At 40.0% G+C, this 24,167-nt stretch overlaps 1 protein-coding gene across 2 annotated transcripts in view; it reads left to right on the top strand.

Moving 5' to 3' along the window:
* The window catches only part of DNAAF9 (dynein axonemal assembly factor 9), a 148,483-nt gene that overhangs the window by 53,334 nt on the left and 70,982 nt on the right, over nucleotides 1-24,167 (top strand). The window contains exons 8-13 of one of the 2 annotated variants that reach the window (XM_059898974.1): nucleotides 4,141-4,239; nucleotides 9,618-9,673; nucleotides 11,942-12,077; nucleotides 16,641-16,722; nucleotides 17,697-17,733; nucleotides 23,636-23,720. In XM_059898974.1, coding sequence (XP_059754957.1) covers nucleotides 4,141-4,239; nucleotides 9,618-9,673; nucleotides 11,942-12,077; nucleotides 16,641-16,722; nucleotides 17,697-17,733; nucleotides 23,636-23,720 — 495 coding nt within the window. Of the gene's footprint in view, nucleotides 1-4,140; nucleotides 4,240-9,617; nucleotides 9,674-11,941; nucleotides 12,078-16,640; nucleotides 16,723-17,696; nucleotides 17,734-23,632; nucleotides 23,721-24,167 lie in introns of both variants that reach the window. The other variant, XM_059898973.1, reaches the window with a different exon arrangement.

Here is a 24,167-nt window from a genome sequence, read left to right as displayed (position 1 = left end):
GGGGTTTGCAGACTTCTGCTGCTTATCTGATCTTGATATCCATCTGGGCCTGTCTTCTGGATTCGGCCTTCAGGAGTCTGAGCAGATAGACTTTCCCTTCTTCATCATCAGATCCAACGAACCGATTCTACCTCCATACACAGTATCCATTTCCACAAATGCACTGTTTGTGCTGGGGAAAAATTGAAGAATAGTGTGTCTGGTGGAAACCACACAGGCTCTGGGTATCTCTTACCTAGATATATTTTCACTTTTGCTAGTTGTTAGTATCGCATCCTCAGGTCACTTTACCATTTAGTACCTCAGTCTCCTCATCTATAAAGTGGGCATAGAGAAGTACATGAGGATATTAGGAAGATTTAAATACACACACACACACACACACACACACACACACACACACACACGTGAAATCTTCCATTTCAGTCATAGCATGGATTCCTGATGGTCTAGTGGTTAGGATTTGTCACTCTTGGTCATAGCATGGAGCTGAAGGCAGTATTTAATGATTCATTCCACCTTATTGTGTAGTTAGTACTGACATATCCACCTCCATCAGGGAACTTTTTGGGGAGCAAAATGCCTATCTTTTCTGTGTATCCCCCAAAGCACGCAGTGTTTTTCACGTAGAAGATAGCCAGAAAATGGTGACTGCTCAACTGTATAACTCTACTTCTTATCATAGACCCAAACCAAGGTGAGTGTCACCATGTAGGCCATTAAAATAGAAACAAACTTCTGAGTTTGTTTCTAAATAGAATTGGAAAACAGAATAAAGTGTATTCTGTACTAATAGCTATATTGGTTCTTTTTGTTTTCCTAAGCCTCACAAAGTGAAGCATTCTGGTATAGCCCAAGGGATTGGACAGAGCCAAGCAAGGAAAGCACAGACCCACACTGGGGTGCATAGCCTCAGATGTGACTTACCTGAGGCCAGTGATATGCATTATGGGTGTCTGAGAGATAGAGCAGACAAATGCCAGGAAATCAAGGTGGAGGCTCAGATGTTCTTAGCCAACTCCAGCTAGCCGACAGTAGAAGCAGAGAAATTGACAAGTACTGCAGACATCTAGTGTGTAAGGCCTGGTAATAAGCACTTTCTACAGGTTATTTCATTTAATTCCTATAATATCTCTGTAAGGTAAATAATAGCCCCCGCCATTATGCACATAAGGCATTTGCGGCTCAGAGAGGTTAGCTCCCTTGCCCAAGGTCACACAGCCAGTAAGAGGCAAAACAAAGTTTCCAGCACAAGTCTTTCTGAATCTAATCATAGTTTAGCTTTGCCTGCTTGTGTGTGTCTTAGGTTTCTTCTCATGTATGGATTCCCCCTCCTTCTCTTTGTTCCCACCCATCCCTCGCTAACTGTCTGTTGAAGAAGCCAGATCATTGTCATATGGTTGTCCTTACTGGGATTTTTTTTTTTTTTTGGCTGCTTTGGGTCTTTGCTGCGCTCAGGCTTTCTTTAGTTGCAGCAAGTGGGAGCTACTCTTTGTTGTGGTGCATGGGCTTCTCATTGCGGTGGCTTCTCTTGTAGCGGAGCACTGGCTCTAGGTGCACGGGCCTCAGTAATTGTGGCACACGGGCTCAGTAGCTGTGGCTTGCGGGCTGTAGAGCGCAGGCTCAGTAGTTGTGGCCCACGGGCTTAGTTGCTCCACGACATGAGGGATCTTCCAGGACCAGGGCTCGAATCCATGTCCTCTGCCTTGGCAGGCGGATTCTTAACCCCTGTGCCACCAGGGAAGCCCCTTACTGGGATTTTGTTGATTGCATTCCCATGATGTAGTTTAACAGTTTCCCTGTCTTCTGTATTCCCTGATTATTAGTAATTGAATCTAGAGGTTTAATCAGTTTCAGGATTGATTTTTAGAGGGAAGATAACTTCATAGAGGGTGTTGTGTTCCTTACCAAGAAGTACGTGTATCTAATTGATTCTCTTTATTTTGTGAACAGCCATTGATATGCAATCTTCAGATCTTTACTTCATTAATTAGAGTCTTAATTCACTATTGCAAAATGGTGGTATTCTAATTCTATAATTCCTTCTTCATTTATATTCTCTAAAGAGAAATATTCAGCTTGCTAATATTGTTTATGCAGTGGTGACGTTCATGTAGGAAAAGCAAGATAAATGCTTGAATTCTTGCTTTTACTTATAAGTTTTCAAAATAAGGTTGGTTCCCAACCGTTTTCCAAAAGTAACCAGTAAAAAAAATAGTTTTTTAAAATATATCTAATTTTGAACTCATAGATTTAAACATATTTGATATGTTTCTGTCCATTGCAGTTATCATCTTTACTGATGCTCTAAATTGTTCCATCTTTGGGCTGTGGTCTCACTTCAAGTTGGTCACACATCCTTTTAACACAGTCTTAATAGTCCTCAATAACTTCTCTGCTATACACTGTGACGAGATATTCCAGGCTTATCTTGTACATTTCCTGTCTCACACCTGGAATTGGTAATTTCTCTAGTAAGTTATGGTTTCTTTGAGTGGGAAATGACATTTCAGCACCACAGTCTGGGTGCTAGAAATGCTCCTTGCTCCTGGTTTGGTCACTGTTTCTAGATCTCTTCAGTGGACGAAACTAGGAAATTCTCTTCTCTCTCTCCCTGCTCCCTCGCCTTTTCTCTCCTTGTGTGTGTATATGTGTGTATACACATATACATACTTATATATACATGCACATGTATATACATACATATGTACACACACATATACCTGATTTTTTATCCTATGTTATATATAAAACATACTCAGAAAACAGTATCAGCACTGTCTCCTACATATTACTGAAAATAATTTTAGACATATATTGACATTAATGTAATGTGCGTGTATATATATATATATATATATATATATATATAAAATAAACAAAATATAGATTTTTCTGGGCAGCAAATAGTGAAGTCACTTGAGAATATTGTTTACACTAAGTATTCCCAGCAGAGATCCATTGTGCTTTATGCCTAGGGCCATTGCATGGCTAACACAGAGTTCATAGGTATGAGTACTTGTGTATCCTTAAAGAGAAGAGTAGGGAAGAGCATAGATCCAGACAGCCAGTTTTAGTGCAGCAAACAGGATGCCTGCTGTAAGCAAGGCACTAGGCTGGGTGCTTGTCATGTACACTTACACAGTGTGAGATGGACAGTAAAGACAACTATCCAATTTGAGTACAAATTAACAGCAACTTCAAAATAAGGACAAAGATGTCACTTGAGTATCTCAATCAAGCAAGTCATAGCTGATACTTTGGGTTAACTGATGATGCCTTAAAGAAAAGCCAGGAACACAAAGCAACATGTAGTGGTTGGGAACAGGAATGAGTTCAGAGAGGAGGCTGAAAAGCAGCTGGGATGGGGGAGGGAGGCAGGCTGTATGTAGAGGAGAGTCAGCTGGGAAGGTGCAGAGTTCCTCATACTTGCTTTCCTGCTAGGAGGAGAGGATGAGGGAGGAAAGTGCTCTGGGCCACCTCTGACCCCACTGAACTTCTAACTAAAGTCAACTAATTTGTCCTTGAACAAAGCTTCACTGCTGTGAGCTTATGGTACTAGGTGTAGTGTCTCATAAATAGCTTTAGGTGCCTCATAAATAACTCCCTCTTCAACAAGGGTTGCTAACTGTCCTTTTTAAAAACAGCTTTTAAAGGACATTACTGCTCTTTTAAAAAAAAAAAAACAGCTTTATTGGAATATAATTTATATACCATAAAATTTACCCATTTTAAGTGTACAGTTTGGTGATTTTTAGTAAGTTTACAGATGTGTGCAACCATCACCACAATTTGAATTTTAGACCATTTCATCAACCCAGAAAGTTCCCTTGTCCTCACTTGCAGTCAACCTCCATTCCCACTCTCAGCCCTAAGCAAACCACTAATCTACTTTCTGTCTCTGTAGATTTGTCTTTTCTGAGTATTTCATATACTGTAGTCTTTTATACATGGCCTCTTTCATTGGGCATAATGTTTTTGAGGTCCATCCATGTGGTAACATGAATCAGTACTTTGCTACTACCTTTTAAACAACATATTTAAATGGTCTGGTATTTTGAGATCAGATGCGGTTTCATGATTCTGGTTTTCTAAAGTACCTCCTTGAATGACCACATTATCTTTTCATTTTCTTTCTAGGATTTGGTGGCTTTTGAACGTCAGTGGACTAACTTCTTCGCCAATTTTGACACAGAAATTCCCTTCTTGCTGGAATTGTCCGAATCTCAGGCGGGTGAAGTATGTAAAGGAAGGGTCAAAGAGAAAGAAGAAATTGGCTAGTTTATTTATTGTTTTTATTTTTATTAAAAATTTTCTCAGAATACAGCACTACCAATCTGAATTTGGCTATCATTTCCTTAAGATTTGTTGCATGCTGTAAAGAAGTTTTTAACTCCCATGCCAACCCCTATATAAGAAGGTATTTTTTTCTGTGCCAGTTTCTCTACAAGAAAGATACTCATTTGTCAGAGGTGGTGCCCCTGTCAGCCAGGAATTCTGTTGGGCACCAGTTAATAAGCCTAGGAATAATTCTCCACATGTGAATAGCACACCTTTGTCAGTTGAACCTCTAGGTAATGCCAAGCTTTCTTTCTAGGCAAACAACAATAGTGAAGTTACTAGGTTCAGGATAAGACCCACTCCATGAGTAAACTGAGGTATGTAAATCCAGAACTAAGGCACAGGGACATCCCTGGTGGTCCAGTGGTAAAGAATCCACCTTCCAATGCAGGGGACATGGGTTTGATCCCTGGTCAGGGAACTAAGATCCCACATGCCGTGGGACAACTAAGCCCACTTACCACAACTACTGAGCTCGCACGCCTCAACTAGAGCCCACGTGCTGCAAACTATAGAGCCCACGTGCTCTGGGGCCTGTGCGCCACAACTAGAGAAGAGAAAACCTGCAGGCCACAACTGGAGAGAAGCCTGCGCACCACAACAAAGAGCCCGTGCGCTGCAACAAAAGATCCTGCATGCCTCAACAAACATCCCGCGTGCCACAACTAAGACCAGACACAGCCAAAAATAAAGAGAGGGAGAGAGAGGGAGAGGGAGAGAAGAGAAGAGAGAGAGAGAGAGAGAAAGAGAGAGAGAGAGAAAGGAAGGAGGGAAGGAGGGAGGGAGGGAGGAAGGAAGGAAGGAAGGAAAAGAAAGAAAGAAGAAAAAAAGAAAGGCACAAAACTAGTTCCCAAACTAGTTCCCAAAACTAGTCAACAGGAAGGATCAAAAGAGTGATCTTGAGCTTGCACTTGAGCTTACTTTGGGCTTGCACTGCCAGTCCTCAGTTCTGCTGTGTTCCACTTTGACCCAGGACAGGCCCTAGTCCTGACCTTTGCAACTGGAGTTGATCTTTGTTGCTGTGCATTTTACTTTTACATTATGTTATAAATCCCACAATATATTGGGGTTATTTTTGTTTAAACAGTCAATTGTCTTTTTTGTCTTTTAAAAATCTTTAAAAATATTTTTTAAAGATTTAAATAATTAAAAAATCTTACATATCTGCCCACGTAGTTAAAATTTCTGGTGCTGTTCATTTCTTTGTATAGACACAGATATCCATTTGGTATGATTTCCTTCTCCCCGAAGATATCATTTAACATTTTTTGTTGTGCAAATCATCTGATGATTAATTCTTCCAGCTTTTGTATGTCTGAAAAAAATTTTTATTTCACTTTCATTGTTTAAAAAAATTATTTATTTATTTATTTTTGGCTGCATTGAGTCTTCATTTGCTGCACGCGGGCTTTCTCTAGTTGTGGCGAGTGGGGGCTACTCTTCGTTGCGGTGTGCAGGCTTCTTATTGCGGTGGCTTCTCTTGTCGCGGAGCACGGGCTCTAGGCGCTTGGGCCTCAGTAGTTGTGGCTCATGGGCTCTAGAGCGCAGGCTCAGTAGTTGTGGCACATGGACTTAGTTGCTCCGCGGCATGTGGGATCTTGCCGGACCAGGGGTTGAACCTGTGTCCCCTGCATTTGCAGGCAGATTCTTAACCACTGTGCCACCAAGGAAGTCCCTCACTTTCATTTTTGAAAGTATTTTTGCCGTGTATAGAATTCTAGGTTGACAGTTTTTTCCTTACAGTACCTGAAAGATGTTGTTCCACTCTTTCTCACTTGCATTATTTCTGATGAGAAGTCTTTCATCTTTATCTTTGTTCATCTGTACATAACTTGTCATTTTTCCCTCTGGTAGCTTTTATGATTTTCTCTTTCATTACTGGTTTTGAGTAATTTGATTATGGTATGTCTCACTATAATTTTGATCATATTTCCTATGCTTGGGTTTTGTTGAGCTTTTTGGATCTGGATTTTTAGTTTCATCAGGTTTGGAAAGTTTTTGGCCATTATTTTTTCTGTCCTCTTTTCCTTCAGAGACTCCAGTTACCTCTATATTAGGCCACTTGAAGTTGTCCCACCTCTCACTGATGCCCATTTCAGTTTTTTATTTTTTTTAATTCTTTTTTTCTTATTACTGATTCTAAGAGTAAAAAATATTCAAAAAGGTGTACTCAGTGACATGTCACTCCTGGGTTCTTACTACCATGTTCTCATTCCCACTTTCTTCCCACCCTTTTTCCACCCATTCCATTACCAGTAGGTAACAAATCTCTTCAGTTTCTGGTTTATCTTTTCTGTCTCTTTTGCACAAATGATCAGATACATAGGTATTTTCTTATATCCTCTTCTGTCTTTCATTGAAGAGTGGCATACCATATGTAGTCATTTCCACTTTGCTCTTTTCACTTAACAGTGTATCCTGGAACTCTTTCTAGGTCAGTTCGTTGAGATCGTCCTCATTCTTTATTATAATTCATAATACAGTTGACCCTTGACCAACGCAGGCTTGAACTACCTGGGTCCACTTGCATATTTTTCAGTAGTAAATACTACAGTACTACACGGTTCAAGATTGGTTGAATTCATGGATGCAGAGGAGCCGCGAATGCAGAGGGCCAACTATAAGTTATATGCAGATTAACCCCTGTCTTATGTATGTGTATTTAGGTTATTTTCAGTATTTTGCTATTGCAAACAGTGCCATAGTAAATAACTCTGTGCTTATGTATTTTCATATTGTTGGAGGTTTGTATACCTAGTAATGGGATTGCTGGGTCAAAAGGTAAGTGCATATGTAGTTGTGTTAGCTATTGCCAAATTTCCCTTCAGAAAGGTTGTACTGATTTGCATTCCCACTAGCAACATATGAGAGTGCCTGTTTTACCACAGCCTCACCAATAGAATGTGTTGTCATACTTTTTAATTTTTGACAGTCTCATCGATGAGAAATGGTATCTTGGTATTATCTTAGTTTGTGTTTTTCTAATTATGACTAAGCTTGAACACTTTTTCATATGTTTGAAGGCCATTTTATATTTTATTTTCATGTCTTTTTCCCATTTTAATATTGGTACAATATTATTAACTGAGCTATAGAGCACAGGTTTTAGGTCTTTTGTCCCTTGTTTTTTACGAGTTCTTTATATATTTAGGCTATTACCTTTTTGTCTGTGATATATATTCCAAATATTTCTTCCTTATTTATCAGTTGCTTTGTTTATAGTGGTATTTTGCCATGCAAACTTTTTATCTTTATGTAAATTTTTTAATATTTACTTTTATTGCCTCTGGATTTTGAGTCATATACAGAAAGGCTTATAAATCTAAGGTTAAAGAGGAATTTACCCTTTTAGTACTTGTATGGTTTAATTTTTTAAATTTAGATCCGTAATTCACTTGGGATTTTTTGTGTATATGATGTGAGATATGGATATGATGTGAGATATGGATCTAATTTTATCTTTTTTTCCCAAATCCAGTTAGAATCCTGACTATGCAACTCACTAGCTCTGTGACCTGGGACAAGTTAATTAAATTAGCCAACTCATCTGTGAAGAGGGGATCATGAAGAATGAACTGCATAGGTTGTTACTAGGATTACAGTTGACCCTTGAACAGCACTGGCGTTAGGGACCCAGACCCTCCAGACCCTCCACACAGTCGACAATCTGCATTTAACTTATAGCCAGCCCTTTGTGTACACAACGCCTCCTTATATGCAGTCCTTCCATATCTGCGGTTCCTTGGCATCCGCGGTTCCACATCCACAGATTCAACCAACTGCCTGTCATATATTACTGTGGTATTTACTATTTTAAAAGATCCACATATAAGTGGACCTGTGCAGTTCAAACTTTTGTTGTTCAAGGGTCAACTGTACTTGAGATAATACATTTAAATGCCTGTCACAGTTCACATGGTAAACCCTCAATAAACTTTAGCTATTATTCCTTTAATATATAAGGAGTTTTTACAAATCAGTAAGACAAACTCCAATTGATAAACATACAGAGGATGTAAATAAATAGTTAATTACCAAAGGGAAGTCCAAATGGCCATTGAACATATCTGAAATATTCTACTTCATTAAAAATCAAAGGGGTATAAAATAAAACAACAACGAGGTACCATTTTTCGTTTGTCAACTTGACAAATATATTTTTAAAAGGACATTTATTGGACAGTGCTTACCCTGAGATAGGCACGCTCAGATATTGTAAGTGGAAGTGTACATTGATCAGACTTTTTTGAAAAACAATTTGGCAATATAGTTTTGCCTTTTTACCCTATAATTTCATTTCCAGATTTGCCTTAAGGAAATAATGAGCTGTAGATAAAATTTATGAAAAGTTATTCATTACAGTATTATTTATGATATAATAGTAGCAATATAAATTTCCAAGAATAAAGGACTATTTAACAAACTTTGGTACAATCTATATATATTCTATGAATATACCATAGAAGAAAGATTTGAAGAAAATGTACCAGAACGTTAATAGTTCTTAGAGATTGTAGGTGGTTTTTATTGTATTCTAAAATAAGCATATATTATTTATTTAATTGGGGGGAAAAACAATCAGTATTATTTAAGGGGATTAGAATTGCCTTTTGAAGTTTTGAACTCTTGACAAAGACCCTGCATATCAATGTTTGATTAGTGTTTAGCCTAGCACTATGCACATCAAAGCTGAGAAGTGCTTCTGTGGTTTCCTGGGAAACTTCTGTCAGTACTTCTAAGTTCCTTGGATTCTCCCTCATTACTCATTTTAAATTAGTATATATTAGAATTAATATATATTATAATTTATAGAATTAACATAATTCTAATTATTGGAAATGTAGAAAAAAATTTAATAGAAGAAAAAGATTCCTATATGGTTAGTAACTTAGAACACAGATGGTGGTTTGTCCAGTTTCCTTTCAGTAGTTAAAAACTGTAAAACTTGACAAGGATTTTTCTTTACCTTCCTTTTCCTTTCTTTTTCTTTTGCAGACTTTTGTCTTTTTTTTCTTTGCTAATTGTTGTTTGTTTGCTTTCTATCCCCAAAATTCATGTTGTTATCCACCACATATGTCCTCCCATGTTCTTATAACAATCTATAAACATGCATCTCTCCCTCTTTCTCTCTCTCTTTCTCTTTCACTCTCTCTCTCTCTCACACACACACACATGCACACACACACTATATACATACATACATGCATATATGAGGGGTTTGTGATTGTTTTATAAAATTGTGATCTTAATATATATAATGTTGGCTTCTTTTTCAGCCATTCAGAAGTTACTTTAGTCATGGAATGATTTCCAGTCATATAACTGAAAATAGGTAAGATTCTTGGGAAAGAAATTGAATGGTAATAGAGAAAATGGGGTTGACAAGGTGGTGGAAATGGGGGAGAATCTAAGTACAGAAGCTGGAGTCAGGAAAATATGGGTTGACTTTAGTCATCACAGAGTAAGAAATCCATACTCTATAAAATTGTCTGTTTTACTGCTTTTGTATTTTTGTATTAAAAACAGTTTTATATTAAGGTGGCTTTTAAAACATTGTTAACTTGCTAAAATCTAAAGAAAGGAATTTTTTATTCCATCTGTAACCCAGCAAAGCTAGAGGAAGCAGAGTGTCCAAGGGCTGGGCAGGGATCAACAGTGGCTTGTTGGGGAGTAAAAGGGATTGGGCATAAAGGTCCAGCCCCAGGAAGACATGGGAGCAATGAGGGTTGCTGCATTTGTTTTCTTGAAGTGTTTCCTTCAGTACCTCTCTTGCCATGATAATCAGGAGGGTCCAGCAGGGGATAGTTCCTCTGATGGATGAATGCAGTAGATCTTTCCTTTCTTTTCTTCCCCAACTGCAGTCCAATCTGGTAATGAGACAGACTACCCTGCCTGGGACTCAGAGTCATCTTTTTCTGCGCAGAGTCTCACTTAACTTGAATCAAGCAAGCATCAGAATAGAATCAGAGTCATTTTTACTTTTAAGAGCCCCAGTTTGCCTGAAGCTTAAGGAAGTATGTTTGAGAACAGTGAAACGAAATACAAAGGAATTTCAACATAACGTACTCTAAGGGCAATTTAAGGAAAGGGTATGGGATAAAGAAAGCTGTCTTAGTCTGTTTTAGCTCCTGTGACAAAAATACCATAGACTGGGTAGCTTATAAACAACAAACATTTATTTCTCCATTACAGTTCTGGAGACTGGGAAGTCCAAGATCATGGCACTGGCAGATTTGGTGTCTGGTGAGGGCCCACTTTCTCATAGATGGGTGTCATTTCACTCTAACCTCACATAGCAGGAGGGGTAAGGGGGATCTCTCTGGAACCTCTTTTATAAGAGTTTCTTTTATAATCCTATTCATGAAGGCTCTATCCTTATGACCTAATCACCTCCCCAAATCCCTACCTCCTAATACCATCACTTTGGGGGTTAGGATTTTAACATGTTGAATTTTGGGAGAACACAACATTCAGTCCATAGCAGAAACTATCTTTTTAAAATATCCTTTAGTCATTGACTATTTGTTGACAAATAGGTATGACATACTAAGCAAGAGATACATGATTAAAAAATAAACCAGACACAGTCTCTGCCCTCATGGAGTGAATAGTGTGATGGAGAAATAAGACATTAATCAAGCAACCTCACAAAGAAATATGTAATTGCAAACTCTGATTGATGCCTTGAAGGAGAAAAGAACATGGTACTGTGAAGACCACACTGGAGAGCTGACCTCTGGGGGGAGATGAGATGTGAATGATTAGTAAAGATAAGGGACAAAAGCAGTGGTCTTGAGAATGTAAGGAACATAAAAGAAATGTGTGTTGAGGAACATAAAAGAAGATGAGTTTGGCTGGAGTGTGGAAGTTGGGAGAGAGTGGCCTTATATGGAGCTAAAGAAGTTGGCCAGGCCAGACCATGTTAGTCTTTGTTGGCCATGTGAAAGATTTCAGCCCTTCTCCTGAAAATAAAGCCTTTGCATGTTTAAAAGATTATCCTCTCTGCAATGTGGAGAATGGATTATAGGAGGGCAGAGTGGAAGCCGAGTGGAAAGTAGGGAAACTATGAGGAAGCATTGCAGCCAAGAGGAAAGAGGGAAGAGAGGGATGGGTGCAGGGACGGGTAGGTGTGGTGAGAACATTTGCAACCCTACTTTCCTCCTTCCTTCCTAAAGCTACTTGGGAATGGTTAACAGCTCTATTGTTTGTCTACAGTGTGAGTATCACAACTGCTATCATTCTTGAAAATGTATATTTCTATCAAAATGCTATTGTATAAAACTGGGATTTTGCTCCATCTCTGCATCATGGACAGCAAACTTACAGAACTTTCTCCTTAAGCAGCAGGACAAGCTAAAAATATAAACATGGCTTGGGTTTAGTTATGTCCCTAAATGACTGATCCCTATGGGTCAGTAGGAGGAGTCAAAGATAATCTGGTATCTCTTCCCAACCAGCAGGGAGCATTAGGTGGACTGTACTAATCACCTTGCTCAAACTGCAGGATGACAGTCAGAGAAGCCCAAGAACTCAGTCATTTGGAAGTTTCCCTAGCCAGTAATCTCTTCACTAATCACATGTTTTTGATTTGCCACTCTAGCCCTAATAGGCAGCCATTTGTTCTCTTTGGTAATCATTCCACAAGAGAAAACCTGAATGCTGGCAACTTTAACTTCCCTTCTGAAGGGCATCTGGTACGCAGCACTGGTCCCAGCGGGAGCTTTGCCAAACACATGGTGAGTGGCTTGACTACCTGGTGCTTAATTGGTTTTATTATCAAATAGGGAGGAGGGGAGCTGGATAAATGGAACCTTTCCAACTAGTGTATTGATTTAACCTTGAAGTTGTTTTGGTGTGAAAAGTGATTAAAAACTGACTGTGTATTTTTATATAAGTACTAGACACGATTTGAAAGTATCATATTTAATTTTTAAATATTTGAAGGGAAAAGGTTAAAAAAATACTTTCACGAACCAAACTTTCAGTTATCCAAGTAGTATCAACAGTAGAATAAGAATTTTAAATTAACTTGAAAATAGGCAGTCATTCCAAGCCTAAGTTTGTTATGTCTTGACTGTTACATTTCAAGTGTTAAAAGAGAACTATCATCTAGAAATCTATATCCAGTGAAAACCTCCTTCAGTAATGAAGGGGTAATCAAGACATGCTCAGATGAAAGAACACTAAGAGAATTTGTTGCCAGCAGACCTACCCTAAAAGAATGACTAAAGGAAGTTTGGTCAAAACAAAGAAGAAATGATAAAAAAAAAAAAAGAGGAAGGAATCTTGGAACAATAAGGAGGACAAAAGAACACAATGATAAAACCAGTACATTTTTTTTGTATACTTTAAAATAGTGAATTTTATCTCAAAAAAATTGCAAAAAAAGAAACCAACCCCAGTGCACACCCACATTGTGGATGACTTAACCAATTTCTGTTTTTAGGTCTGTATGACTCCAAAGCCAAGGGCTTTCAGTCATTAACTCAGTAATCATTATTGAGTGTCTACTGTGTGCCAATCACTGTGCTAGGTGCAGGGAAAATATAGTCAATAGTCTTTGCCTTGAAGGATCTCACAGACTAGTAGAAGGGTCAGTGAGGATGGTGCTGTGAAATGTTTGGAGCAATAATTTAGCCATCCATTACACACCTTAGAATGGCTGAAACACTGACAACACCAAATGTGGAGCAACAGAAACTCTCATTCATTACTGGTGAGAATGCAAAATGGTACAGCCACTATGGAAGACAGTTTGGCAGTTTCTTGCAAAACTAAACATACTTTTAGCATCAGTCATGCTCTTTGGTATTTACCCAAATGAGCTGAAAACTTACATCCACACAAAAACCTAGACAAGGAATTTTTTCTTATAACATCACTTTTCATAATTGCCAAAACTTGGAAACTTGGAAGCAGCCAAGATGTCCTTCAGCAGGTGACTGGATAAATAAACTGTGGTACATCCATACAGTGGACTGTGTTTCAGTGATAAAAAGAGCTATTAAGCCACAAAAAGACATGGAGGAACCTAAAATGCATATTGCTAAGTTAAAGAAGCCAATCTTTAATGGCTACATAGTATATGACTCCCACTATATGACATTCTGGAAAAGGTACAACAGTGGAGAGAGTAAAGGGAATTCCCTGGCGGTCCAGTGGTTGAGGATTCCATGCTCTCACTGCCACTCTCACTGCCGAGGGCCTGGGTTCAATCCCTGGTCGGGGGAACTAAGATCCCACAAGCCACGCAGTGCGAGGAAGGGAGAATAGATGGATCATAGTGGATTTTTAGGGAAGTGAAACTATTCTGTATGATATTGTCACGATGGGCACATGTCATTATACATTTGTCAAAACCCATAGAATGTACAATACAAAGAGTGAACCCTAATGTAAACTATGGACTCTAGTTAATAATAATTTATCAATATTCATCAGTTGTAACAAATATAATATTACAAGACAAATAATAGGGGAAATTGTGGAGGCAGAGGGAAGGACAGGAGATAATGTGGGAACTCTCGGTGCTTTTGGATCAGTCTTTCTGTAAACCTAAACCTGCTCTAAAAAAAATAGTCTATTAACAAAACAAAAATGTAGCAGGTTATTTATACAACTTTCTGTAATAATTGGGGTTCTTTATTTTACAAACATGAAAACCTAATGAAGTCAAGGAACTTACGGAGACCGGTCCTGGGGTGGTGGGGGCCCTAGTTATGAACTTTCATCTTCATTCAGCTCTGTTTCTAGGTGACATACTTATCTTTTCCATTTCTGTGCCATTTGTGAATAATTTACAAATTAATAGGTGATATTAAATCTGAAAATCCAGATTATCTGAGCAGTTTTACATTACACATGCAAATTCTGTTGTACCAATTTCCTTTTTAATGTAAATGTCAATAACATTTTTTTTTGAAGTATAGTCGATTTACAATATTGTGTTAGTTTCAGGTGTATAGCACAGTGATTCAGTTACACATATATATGTGTGTGTGTGTGTGTATACACACACACACACATATTCTTCAGATTCTCTTCCCTTATAGGTTATTACAAAATACTGAGTATAGTTCCCTGTGCTATACAGTAGGTCCTTGTTGGTTATCTATTTTATATATAGTGGTGTGTATATGTTAATCCCAGCCTCCTAATTTATCCCTCCCCTCACCACCCTTTTCCCTTTGATAACCATAAATTTGTTTTCTATGCCTGTGAGTCTCTTTCTGTTTTGGAAATAAGTTCATTTGTATCTTTTTTTTTTAGATTCCACATATAATATCATATGTATTTATCTTTCTCTCTCTGGCTTACTTCACTTAGTATGATAATCTCTAGGTCCACCCATGTTGCTGCAAATGGCATTATTTCATCCTTTTTTTGGCTGAGTAATATTCCACTGTATATATATACCATATCTTCTTTATCCATTCATCTGTTGATGGACATTTAGGTTGCTTCCATGTCTTGGCTATTGTAAATAGTGCTGCAATGAACATTGGGGTGCATTGTATCTTTTCAAATTATGGTTTTCTCCAGTATGTGCTCAGGGGTAGGATTCCTGGATCACGTGTTAGCTCTATTTTTAGTTTTTTGGGGAACCTCCATACTGCTCTCCATAGTGGCTGCACCAATTTACATTCCCACCAACAGTGTAGGAGGGTTCCCTTTTCTCCACACCCTCTCCAGTATTTATTATTTGTAGACTTTTTGATGATGCCATTCTGACCAGTGTGAGATGATACCTCATTGTAGTTTTGATTTACATTTCTCTAATAATTAGTGATGTTGAGCATCTTTTCATGTGCCCTTTGGCCATCTGTATGTCTTCTTTGAAGAAATGTCTATTTAGGTCTTCTGCACATTTTTGGATTGTGTTGTTTGTTTTTTTGATATTGAGCTGTATGAGCTGTTTGTATATTTTGGAGATTAATCCCTTGTCAGTTGCATCTAAACATCAATAAATTTGATGTTAATATAGACTTACATAAATTTGTGACCTCATCTAAGGAAGTGGGTTTGAAATACATGGCACCTTAAAAAAAAAGCCTTTAGTTAGGGAAAATTTGGAAATCCAAGGAACATATTTTGAGGAAATAAGCCTATTAACCAACAATTAGAATTATGTACATGATTTTTCATTTAGGATCATGGCAGTATTGATCATATTCACTATGGTATAGTTTAGATTAGTCAGAATTAAATTTTTATTTCAAATCTATAACTTGGATTACAGAAAAATGCCATATATTCTCTTGTGACTTCCTTAATAGAGTAAAATAGAAGGAATGAATACTTGTGTCATATTTAGCTGTTTTTAAGATACTGTGCTGGGCTTCCCTAGTGGCACAGTGCTTGAGAGTCTGCCTGACAATGCAGGGGACACGGGTTTGAGCCCTGGTCCGAGAAGATCCCACATGCCACGGAGCAACTAAGCCCATGCACCACAACTACTGAGCCTGCGCTCTAGAGCCCGTGAGCCACAACTACTGAAGCCTGCACACCTAGAGCCAGTGCTGTGCAACAAGAGAAGCCACCGCAATGAGAAACCTGCACACCTCATGAAGAGTAGCCCCCGCTCACCGCAACTAGAGAAAGCCCTTGCGCAGGAACAAAGACCCAGCGCAGCCATAAATTAATTAATTAATTAATTTAAAAAAAAAAGATACTGTGCTAATTTCCTTTCCTCTGTTTCTTGTGGTAGCATTTTTGCATTTTGTACCTACTATCCTAGGACCCCTGATGAGATTGTTGGATTTTCAAAAGAGAAAAGGACATCCATTTCCATCTGTATAAATGAACAACTAAGCAGGGAAGAAAAATAAGAATTTTAAAATCTAGAGAACTTATTTTCTCTTCTGGATGGCCTATGTACAGAGATGAAATACAAGTGAAGGTGGGGACCTGGGTATCACCTCCTTTCCTGAATTTGTAGCTGCCTTCCCACATCTGCATATCATGTCAGCCAAGGTCCAAACTTTGAAAGTTCTGCACTAAACATTAATGACAGTCAAAATCCAAGCACATTTTGTCTTCTTTCTAAGTTGTTAATTCTTTAGCATCCTGGGCTGACCCAACAGCAGCCTCACAATGTAGCCAAAGTTATAAAACACACACAAGATACCTTAGAAAAAACAACAATTAAAGGTGACCTTTTCCCCTATGCGTTTAAAAAATAATAAATCAGCTGTTGGTAAAATAAAATGGATTTCTATTAACTATACACTTTTTGTTTCTCTAACAGTACACACTTAAGTCCCTGCTCCTTTTTTACTTTTTTTTTTCCTGACATCCAGGTAGTACAGTGTGTTTCACCAAAGGGACCCCTTGCTTGTTCAAGAACATACTTTTTTGGAGCTACTCATGTTCCTTACTTGGGTAAGTCCATGTAAGTTGTCATCTCATCAACTTACCTAATGAAAAGTTTCTCCCATGAACTAGAAGTGGACTTGAGATTTACTACTTTCCTCAGAAACTCATTTTGTAGCCTGTAATTCCCTGTTGATGTGCCTAACACATTTCTCACAGAGTGTATTTCAGGAGGAATAACTATCAACTCAGTATATATTAGGTCCAATCATGTGTGAGACCATGTGCTTGGTATCAGAGGGAAGGCAAAGATGAGTCAGCTGTAGTTGGAGATAGCAGGAAGAGATATGGGCTGCAAGGGGAGTTTGGATGACTCAGCCAGGTGCCTGTTGTTCTAGTGAGGAAGGTGAGGAAGAGCCATGGTAGAAGGGTACCCATAAGCTGGGAACATTGACAGGAGCAAGTGCTCCATGCTGAGGAGCCATTCAGAAAGGCTAGGCTGACTGAGGCTATCCTCTTTGCTGTGGTAACCAGAAGCTGCAGACATCCAAAGAGACACAGAGAAGAACTCTTGAATGAATGAGGGTCCCAGCACTGTTCCACAGAGGAGTATACATCAGAAACCAGGTTTTCTCCTGAGCATTGTTATATAAACCAGGAAACTCTGAAAGAAGCATGACTTGGGTTGGATAATTAAGGAGATGAAGAAAGAGGCAGAACTGAGCCTGCTTACTTATACCTCCTAATTCAAAAATTTTAAAATGAAAGCAAAAACATTCCAGAGCTGAAGATTCCACATGTCTTCTCTGGTGTTTAGTGGTGATGCTGATTGGTTGTCAAGGTCAGTGTCAGGGATGATGGTCTGGGAAGATACTGGCAGAAGCTAGGTTTCACTGCTGTTTGTGCTTGTACAGTATTTAACTCAAAAGAAAAAAATGTAGTTCTTGACATCTCCTTCAAATTAGGAAATTCTAGCCTCCTTGTGAAGTGTTTGCATCTCCTGTAATCTTGTCACATTCTTAATACATGGTCCTCTTTCACAGGAGATGACAACAAGCTGCCCAAGAAAACTGAACAAATGTAAGTCTTCATTTCTATTACATTTTTTCTTCCTCACATTGAGTTACTCAGATGTTGAGATTGTCCCATCTACCTCCTTTTGAGATCAGCGTTGGGTAGGACATTTGGCTTAAGAGGTGAGCAGAGGGACTTTCCTCATGGTCCAGTGATTAAGAATCCGCCTTCCAATGCAGAGGACGTGGGTTCAATCCCTGTTTGGGGAACTAAGATCCCACATGCTGCAGGGCAACTAAGCCCGCACCACAACTACCGAGCCCATGCTCTCTGGAGTCCACATTGCTGCAACTAAGACCCAGTGCAGCCAAATAAATAAATAAATAAATAAGTAAAATAAGTAAGGCTTATAATAAGGCTTATTACTTATAATAAGTAGGGCTGTGTAGTCTCCCAGGATGTCCCAGCCCCTGTCTTTCACCTTGAAGTCTAGGCTAGAGACTCTGCCAGGTTTGCCATCTGCTCCTCTCTCCAGACTCAGAGACTTCCTGCCTGTGCACCCATGCATTTAAGTGGCATAACGCTTCTTAATATATTTTCTATATAGTGCATTTTATAATAGGGGCTTTCCAAAAAATAAAACATCCTGAAACCCATTGGTAGAACCTGTGTGAAACCACATCTGGTCTGAGAGGTGTTTCCTCTGAATTTGACACTCAGACTTATGGAACAGAGCTAGGATCTCAACTCAGGCCATGCAACTCTCTAGAAAGGGCCTAGTGTTGACTTCTCCCCCCCTCCCCCCAGTATAGCAGGAAACCAAAGACAAGAAGTAAACTCATTAATGCTTGTCTGCTTGGGCTACCGTAACAAATTACCACAGACTGGTGGCTTAAACAACAGAATTTATTTTCTCACAGTTCTGGGGACTAGAAGTCCAAGATCTAGGTACTAGCAGAGTTGGTTTCTGGTGAGGCTTCTCTCCTTGAGTGCAGACCACCAACTTCTTAGTGTTGTGCTTACATGGAGAGAGAGAAAGATCTCTGGTGCCTCTTCCTTTTTTTTTTTTTTAATATTTATTTATTTTTTAGCTGCATTGGCACATGGGATCTTTCGTTGAGGTGCACGGGCTTCTCTCTAGTTGTGGCATGTGGGCTTCTCTCTCTCTAGTTGTGGCACACGGGCTCTCTAGTTGTGGCACGTGGGCTTAGTTGCCCCATGGCATGTAGGATCTTAGTTCCCCGACCAGGGATGGAACCAGTGTCCCCTGCATTGCAAGATGGATTCTTAACCACTGGACCACCAGGGAAGTCCCTGGTGTCTCTTCCTCTTATAAGGACACCAATCCTACTGGATTAGGAACCCACCCTTTATGACCTCCTTTAACTTTAATTACCTTTTAAAGGCCCGGCCCTATCTCCAAATATAGTCACATTGGGGATTAGGGATTCCATATGAATTTTGGGAAGATGTAATCAGTCCATAATAATGCAGGAATTTCTGAATTCCATAAAGGGATTTTCTTTCAGAATTATGAAGGTAATAGAGTTCTGTTATTACCTAATTAAATATCCTAGCATAAACTAGTTAGGTCTGTGCTTCCCAAAGGCTAACAGTGACAGGCCACAGAGAATCATTTAAGGATCTTTTTAAAAAGATACATTTCCCAGGCTATAGTAGTTCTCAGAACTACTGAATCAGAATCTCTAGGGTAGAACCCGTAAGGCTCTGTTGGAAAAATATAAAGTAATATAATCACATTTGAAAATTTGAGAAATAAGGGGAAAAAATAAGATTAACCATAATTCCTCTTCTTAGACACCACCCGTTAGTATCTCTTTTTTAAAATATATTGATTGATTGATTGATTGCTGCATTGAGTCTTTGTCGCTGCACATGGGCTTTCTTTAGTTGCGGTGAGCAGGAGCTACTCCTCATTGCGGTGGGCGGGCTTCTCATTGCGGTGGCTTCTCATTGCAGAGCATGGGCTCTAGGCACGCAGGCTTCAGTAGTTGTGGCACATGGGCTAAGTTGCTCTGCGGCATGTGGGACCTTCTTGGACCAGGGATCAAACCCGTGTCCCCTGCGGACCAGGGCTTAAACCAGTGTCCCCTGCATTGGCAGGTGGATTCTTAACCACTGCGCCACCAGGGAAGCCCCACGCATTAGTATCTTAATGTGTATCTTTTTGTTGTTTTTTTTAAATTATACATTTAGGTTTTGTGTAGCTGTAATTGTAGTGTGTATACAATTTTTCTGTGTGGGTTTTCTTTACGTTAGCAGCACGTCAACCACATTCTCATGTGTTGGTGGATATGTATAGTCTTGCTTTGCACCTGTTTGTGTTTCCATGCCATCTGTGCCTAGCCATTGCCCTGGATCCTCATTCTAGACCCGAAGACATTTTGCTTAAACCAAAGTCACTGGTGCTCCACTTCAGGGACTGGTGTTGAGAGGTGCTAGGGCCCACATCAGGAGACTTGTTATAAATCACAGGGCTGGTAGAATTGGGGCCTAATGGAGTCCTACTGAAGGCAACAGCAGCACCATCCAGGCATAGAGCAGGCCCTTCCCCAATCATGGGTCTCAGGCCTCCTGTCCAGGCCTTTTTATGAGTCAGAAGCCAGATAGCTTTGTACTGAACTCTTGCCTAAGGGTCTGTATAGGAAAAGGCCAAGCAGGGGGTTGGCCTGACCAGTGTTGGTACTGAGTGATGTTTGAATTAAGCTGGGTGAGGGAGGGAGTAAGGGTTTCTTTATATGTCTTTGGTGTCTATAAATCTTTGCCCTTAGTGTTGAGATGTGGAGGATTCTTGTCATACCTGGAAGTGGCCAAGCTCTTTGGCAGTGTCCCTGCCGGGCACTTTCCTGCCAGGACATACCCCTCTGCCATGGCCTGGTCAACAATCTTCAGGATATGTTGAACCTTGGAGCTGTCATTTTGTTATGTGTTGTTTCTCTTTTTCTTCTACCTTATTCAAATCTCTTACCTGCAATGCAGAGGTGTGGTGTGAGAGCCAAAGAGGAAATCGAAGGTGTTGGCAGTGTGGTGTGGCGCAATGGAAAGGCACCAGGCTGAGAGCAGACCTGAGTTCCTCTACAGGCCCTGCTTGTTTCTTCTGTAAGATGAGAGTGTTAGACCAGATCATTTCTGTGTTCTTCCTGCTATCAAACTGTTGCCGAGTCCAAGCTCGGTCTGCTCGCCGCACAACAGGCCAATAAATCGGGACATGAGGTGTTGAGGCAAGGAGTAGAGACTTTATTCGGCAGACCAAGAAGGTGGCAAACTAGTGTACCCAAAAAACCATCTTACCGGGGTTTGGATGCCAGTTTCTTTTATAGAATCAGAGAGGGAGATGTGGTGAAGAAGTAAAGTAAAAAGGCCATTTGTCTTGCAGAATATCTCCTGCACTGGGAAGGGGTTGTGTTAATTTCTTCTTTTCTGCAGCCATTCACAGGTGGGCAGGGTCAGAATGTCTCTCTGTGAGCTGAACAAAGGCCTTTTAGTTTAACAGTCAGGCAGAGGGTCAGGGTTCCCTGTGGCAGGCCATTATGTATGCTTACAGCTATAGATAGTGATTATAATAATAACAAAAGCAATGAAAAGCAAAGGTTAAAGTAAAAGAAACAGAACCAATGTGGAGTCAGAATTTGCTCTTCCCTGTTACAAAAGTCCTTTCGCCTTCCTTTACCTGGTACGAGATTCTCAGGCTTAAAAATAAACATATTCTTAGATGAGGCAGTTACTTGCCAAACACCTCCCTTGCCTTTGAGGCCTTGTGGATGAGCCCCTTCTCTCTGTAATTATCCTAATAAGACCCTGGGTCTCCTTCCCCTAAGGCAATGGTTCTCAACCGAGGGCAGTTCTACCACATCACTCCCACCAGTTCCTCCCCAACCCCCAACCCCCAGGGATGTTTGGCAGTGTCTGGAGACATTTTTGCTTGTCACAACTGAGGTTACTACTGAGAGGCCAGGAATGCTTCTGAACATCCTATAATGCACAGGGAAGACCTCTCAACAAAGAATTAGCTGGCCCAAAATGCAGAGATTGAGAAACCCTGCCCAAAAGGGAACCAGACTTGGATTTTCTAGGAATCTTCATGGCATTCCCTGTCTGGCAAAGAAAAAAACCTTCCTTTTTTAAATAAATTTATTTATTTATTATTTATTTTTGGCTGTGTTGGGTCTTAGTTGCTGCTCGCCGGCTTTCTGTAGTTGCAGCGATCAGGGGCTACCCTTCGCTGTGGTGTGTGGGCTTCTCATTGCGGTGGCTTCTCTTGTTGCCGAGCACGAGCTCTAGGCACTCAGGCTTCAGTAGTTGTGGCATGCAGGCTCAGTAGTTGTGGCTCGCGGGCTCAGTATTTGTGGCTCGCGGGCTCTAGAGTGCAGCATCAGTAGTTGTGGCCCACGGGCTTAGTTGCTCCACGGCACGTGGGATCTTCCTGGACCAGGGCTCGAACCAGGGCTTGTGTCCCCTGCATTGGCAGGCGGATTCTTAACCACTGCGCCACTAGGGAAGTCCCAAGAAAAAAACCTTCTTATAATGTCTTTGGGAAGTGTGAAGTCAGATAGGAAGAGCAAGGTTGGGCAGGAGCAGGGGATGCTTCCCCTCAAAAGCATACTCTATTCTCTGGATCAGGTGAGCTATTTAGAAAGTGGTCTCCGGCTATTAATTTGCATTTAGAGACTGTCATACAGAGTGAAGTAACTCAGACAGAGAAAAGCAAATATGTATTAACACGTGTATGTGGAGTCTAGAAAAATGGTACAGATGAACCTGTTTGCAAGGCAGAAAAAGAGACACAGACATAGAGAACAAACGTATGGACACCAAGGCGGGGTTGGGGGGGGGAAGGTGGGAGATGAACTGGGAGATTGGGATTGGCATATATACACTAATATGTATAAAACAGATAACTAGGGCTTCCCTGGTGGCGCAGTGGTTAAGAATCCGCCTGCCAATGCAGGGGACACGGGTTCAAGCCCTGGTCCAGGAAGATCCCACATGCCGCAGAGCAACTAAGCCCATGTGCCACAACTACTGAGCCTGTGCTCTAGAGCCCATGAGCCACAACTACTGAGCTTGCGAGCCACAACTAATGAGCCCACGTGCCACAACTACTGAAGCCTGCACACCTAGAGCCCATGCTCTGCAACAAGAGAAGCCACCACAATGAGAAGCCCGCGCACTGCAACGAAGAGTAGCCCCCACTCGCCGCAACTAGAGAAAGCCCGTGTGCAGCAACGAAGGCCCAACACAGCCAAAAATAAATTAAAAAAAAAAAAACAAAAAAAAACCAGATAACTAATGAGAACCTGCTGTATAGCACAGGGAAGTCTACTCAGTGCTCTGTGGTGACCTAAATGGGAAGGAAATCCAAAAAAGAGGAGATATATGTATATGTATAGCTGATTCACTTCACTGTACAGCAGAAACTAACAGAACATTGTAAAGCAACTATACCCCAATTTAAAAAAAAAAAATTTTCATTTAAGTGGAGCGAGTCTTCTCCTCAATTGGATGATCTCTTTTGCCCCCTGAGGGGTCCCACCCTGAGGTTCCAGTAGCAGCCAGCCCTTAGCAGGCCTGGGGAGGAGACAACTTGAAGGTGTGCTGTGGTTGGTTCCTGGAAAAGCAGCAAGTCTGTGTCATGATACCTTTTGGGTCCTCATAGAGGGTCAGGGAGTCTACACTGTTTTCATCTGTTGGATCACGAACAGGGAGGGTTGGTCTTTTGAGCAGAATTAAGAAAAGGTGATTCTTATCATGGTTTAACAAGAGCAAAGTAAAAATTGGAATGGGGCACATAGCTTTTAAAAGGTCTAGAAATCAACAAGTTCTGTTATTATACTTTTCTCATTCTGTTTAAAAATCTGTTTCTTAGAGAATGTCATTTATGTGCACGCAGCTTATGATGAAACCTTGTGATGCTGTAGTTAACCCTTATTTTTTGTTTTTAAAGTAGGCTCTTGTCACAGGTATATGCTGCTGTTATTGAGGCTGTTTTGGCTGCCATTGTATGTTATGCTAAAACTTCCAGTCTAACAAAGGTAATTTAAATACCGCATTTCTCTTTCCTTAGTAGTTATTTTAATGTGAAACTTTTTATCGATCTGTTTTTAATTTGGACACCTTATAGTACTTAATTTTGTGTGTGAACTTGGGCACCAAAGAGATGCCTTTAGTGTGCTGAGCTTGTCTTATGAATGACAGCTAATCAGCACTTCTTTGTAGATATCTGGTTGTGTTAAAAAAAAAAAATCATTCTGTAGTATATTGTTTTACTTAGTAGTTTTTTAAAAGGCTTTCAAAAGTTAAAAAATAAAAATATAGATTGTTCTACTGTGAATTTTAATAAAGTTAGATAAGTTTGTTTTGAGCTACATAGTTTGATTTCCTATAATTCTGTGTTTTAAAAAATTAACTGAAGATTAGAAATTCTGACTTGTCTTTCCTAGACAGGCACATGTGTTTCCTTTCTCTGACCGTTTACTTCC

This window comes from Balaenoptera ricei, chromosome 15 (assembly GCF_028023285.1).
Source record: "Balaenoptera ricei isolate mBalRic1 chromosome 15, mBalRic1.hap2, whole genome shotgun sequence".
Classification (NCBI taxonomy): domain Eukaryota; kingdom Metazoa; phylum Chordata; class Mammalia; order Artiodactyla; family Balaenopteridae; genus Balaenoptera; species Balaenoptera ricei.
The sequence above is the reverse complement of the archived record's forward strand: the minus strand, read 5'-3'. Positions and strand labels throughout refer to the sequence as shown.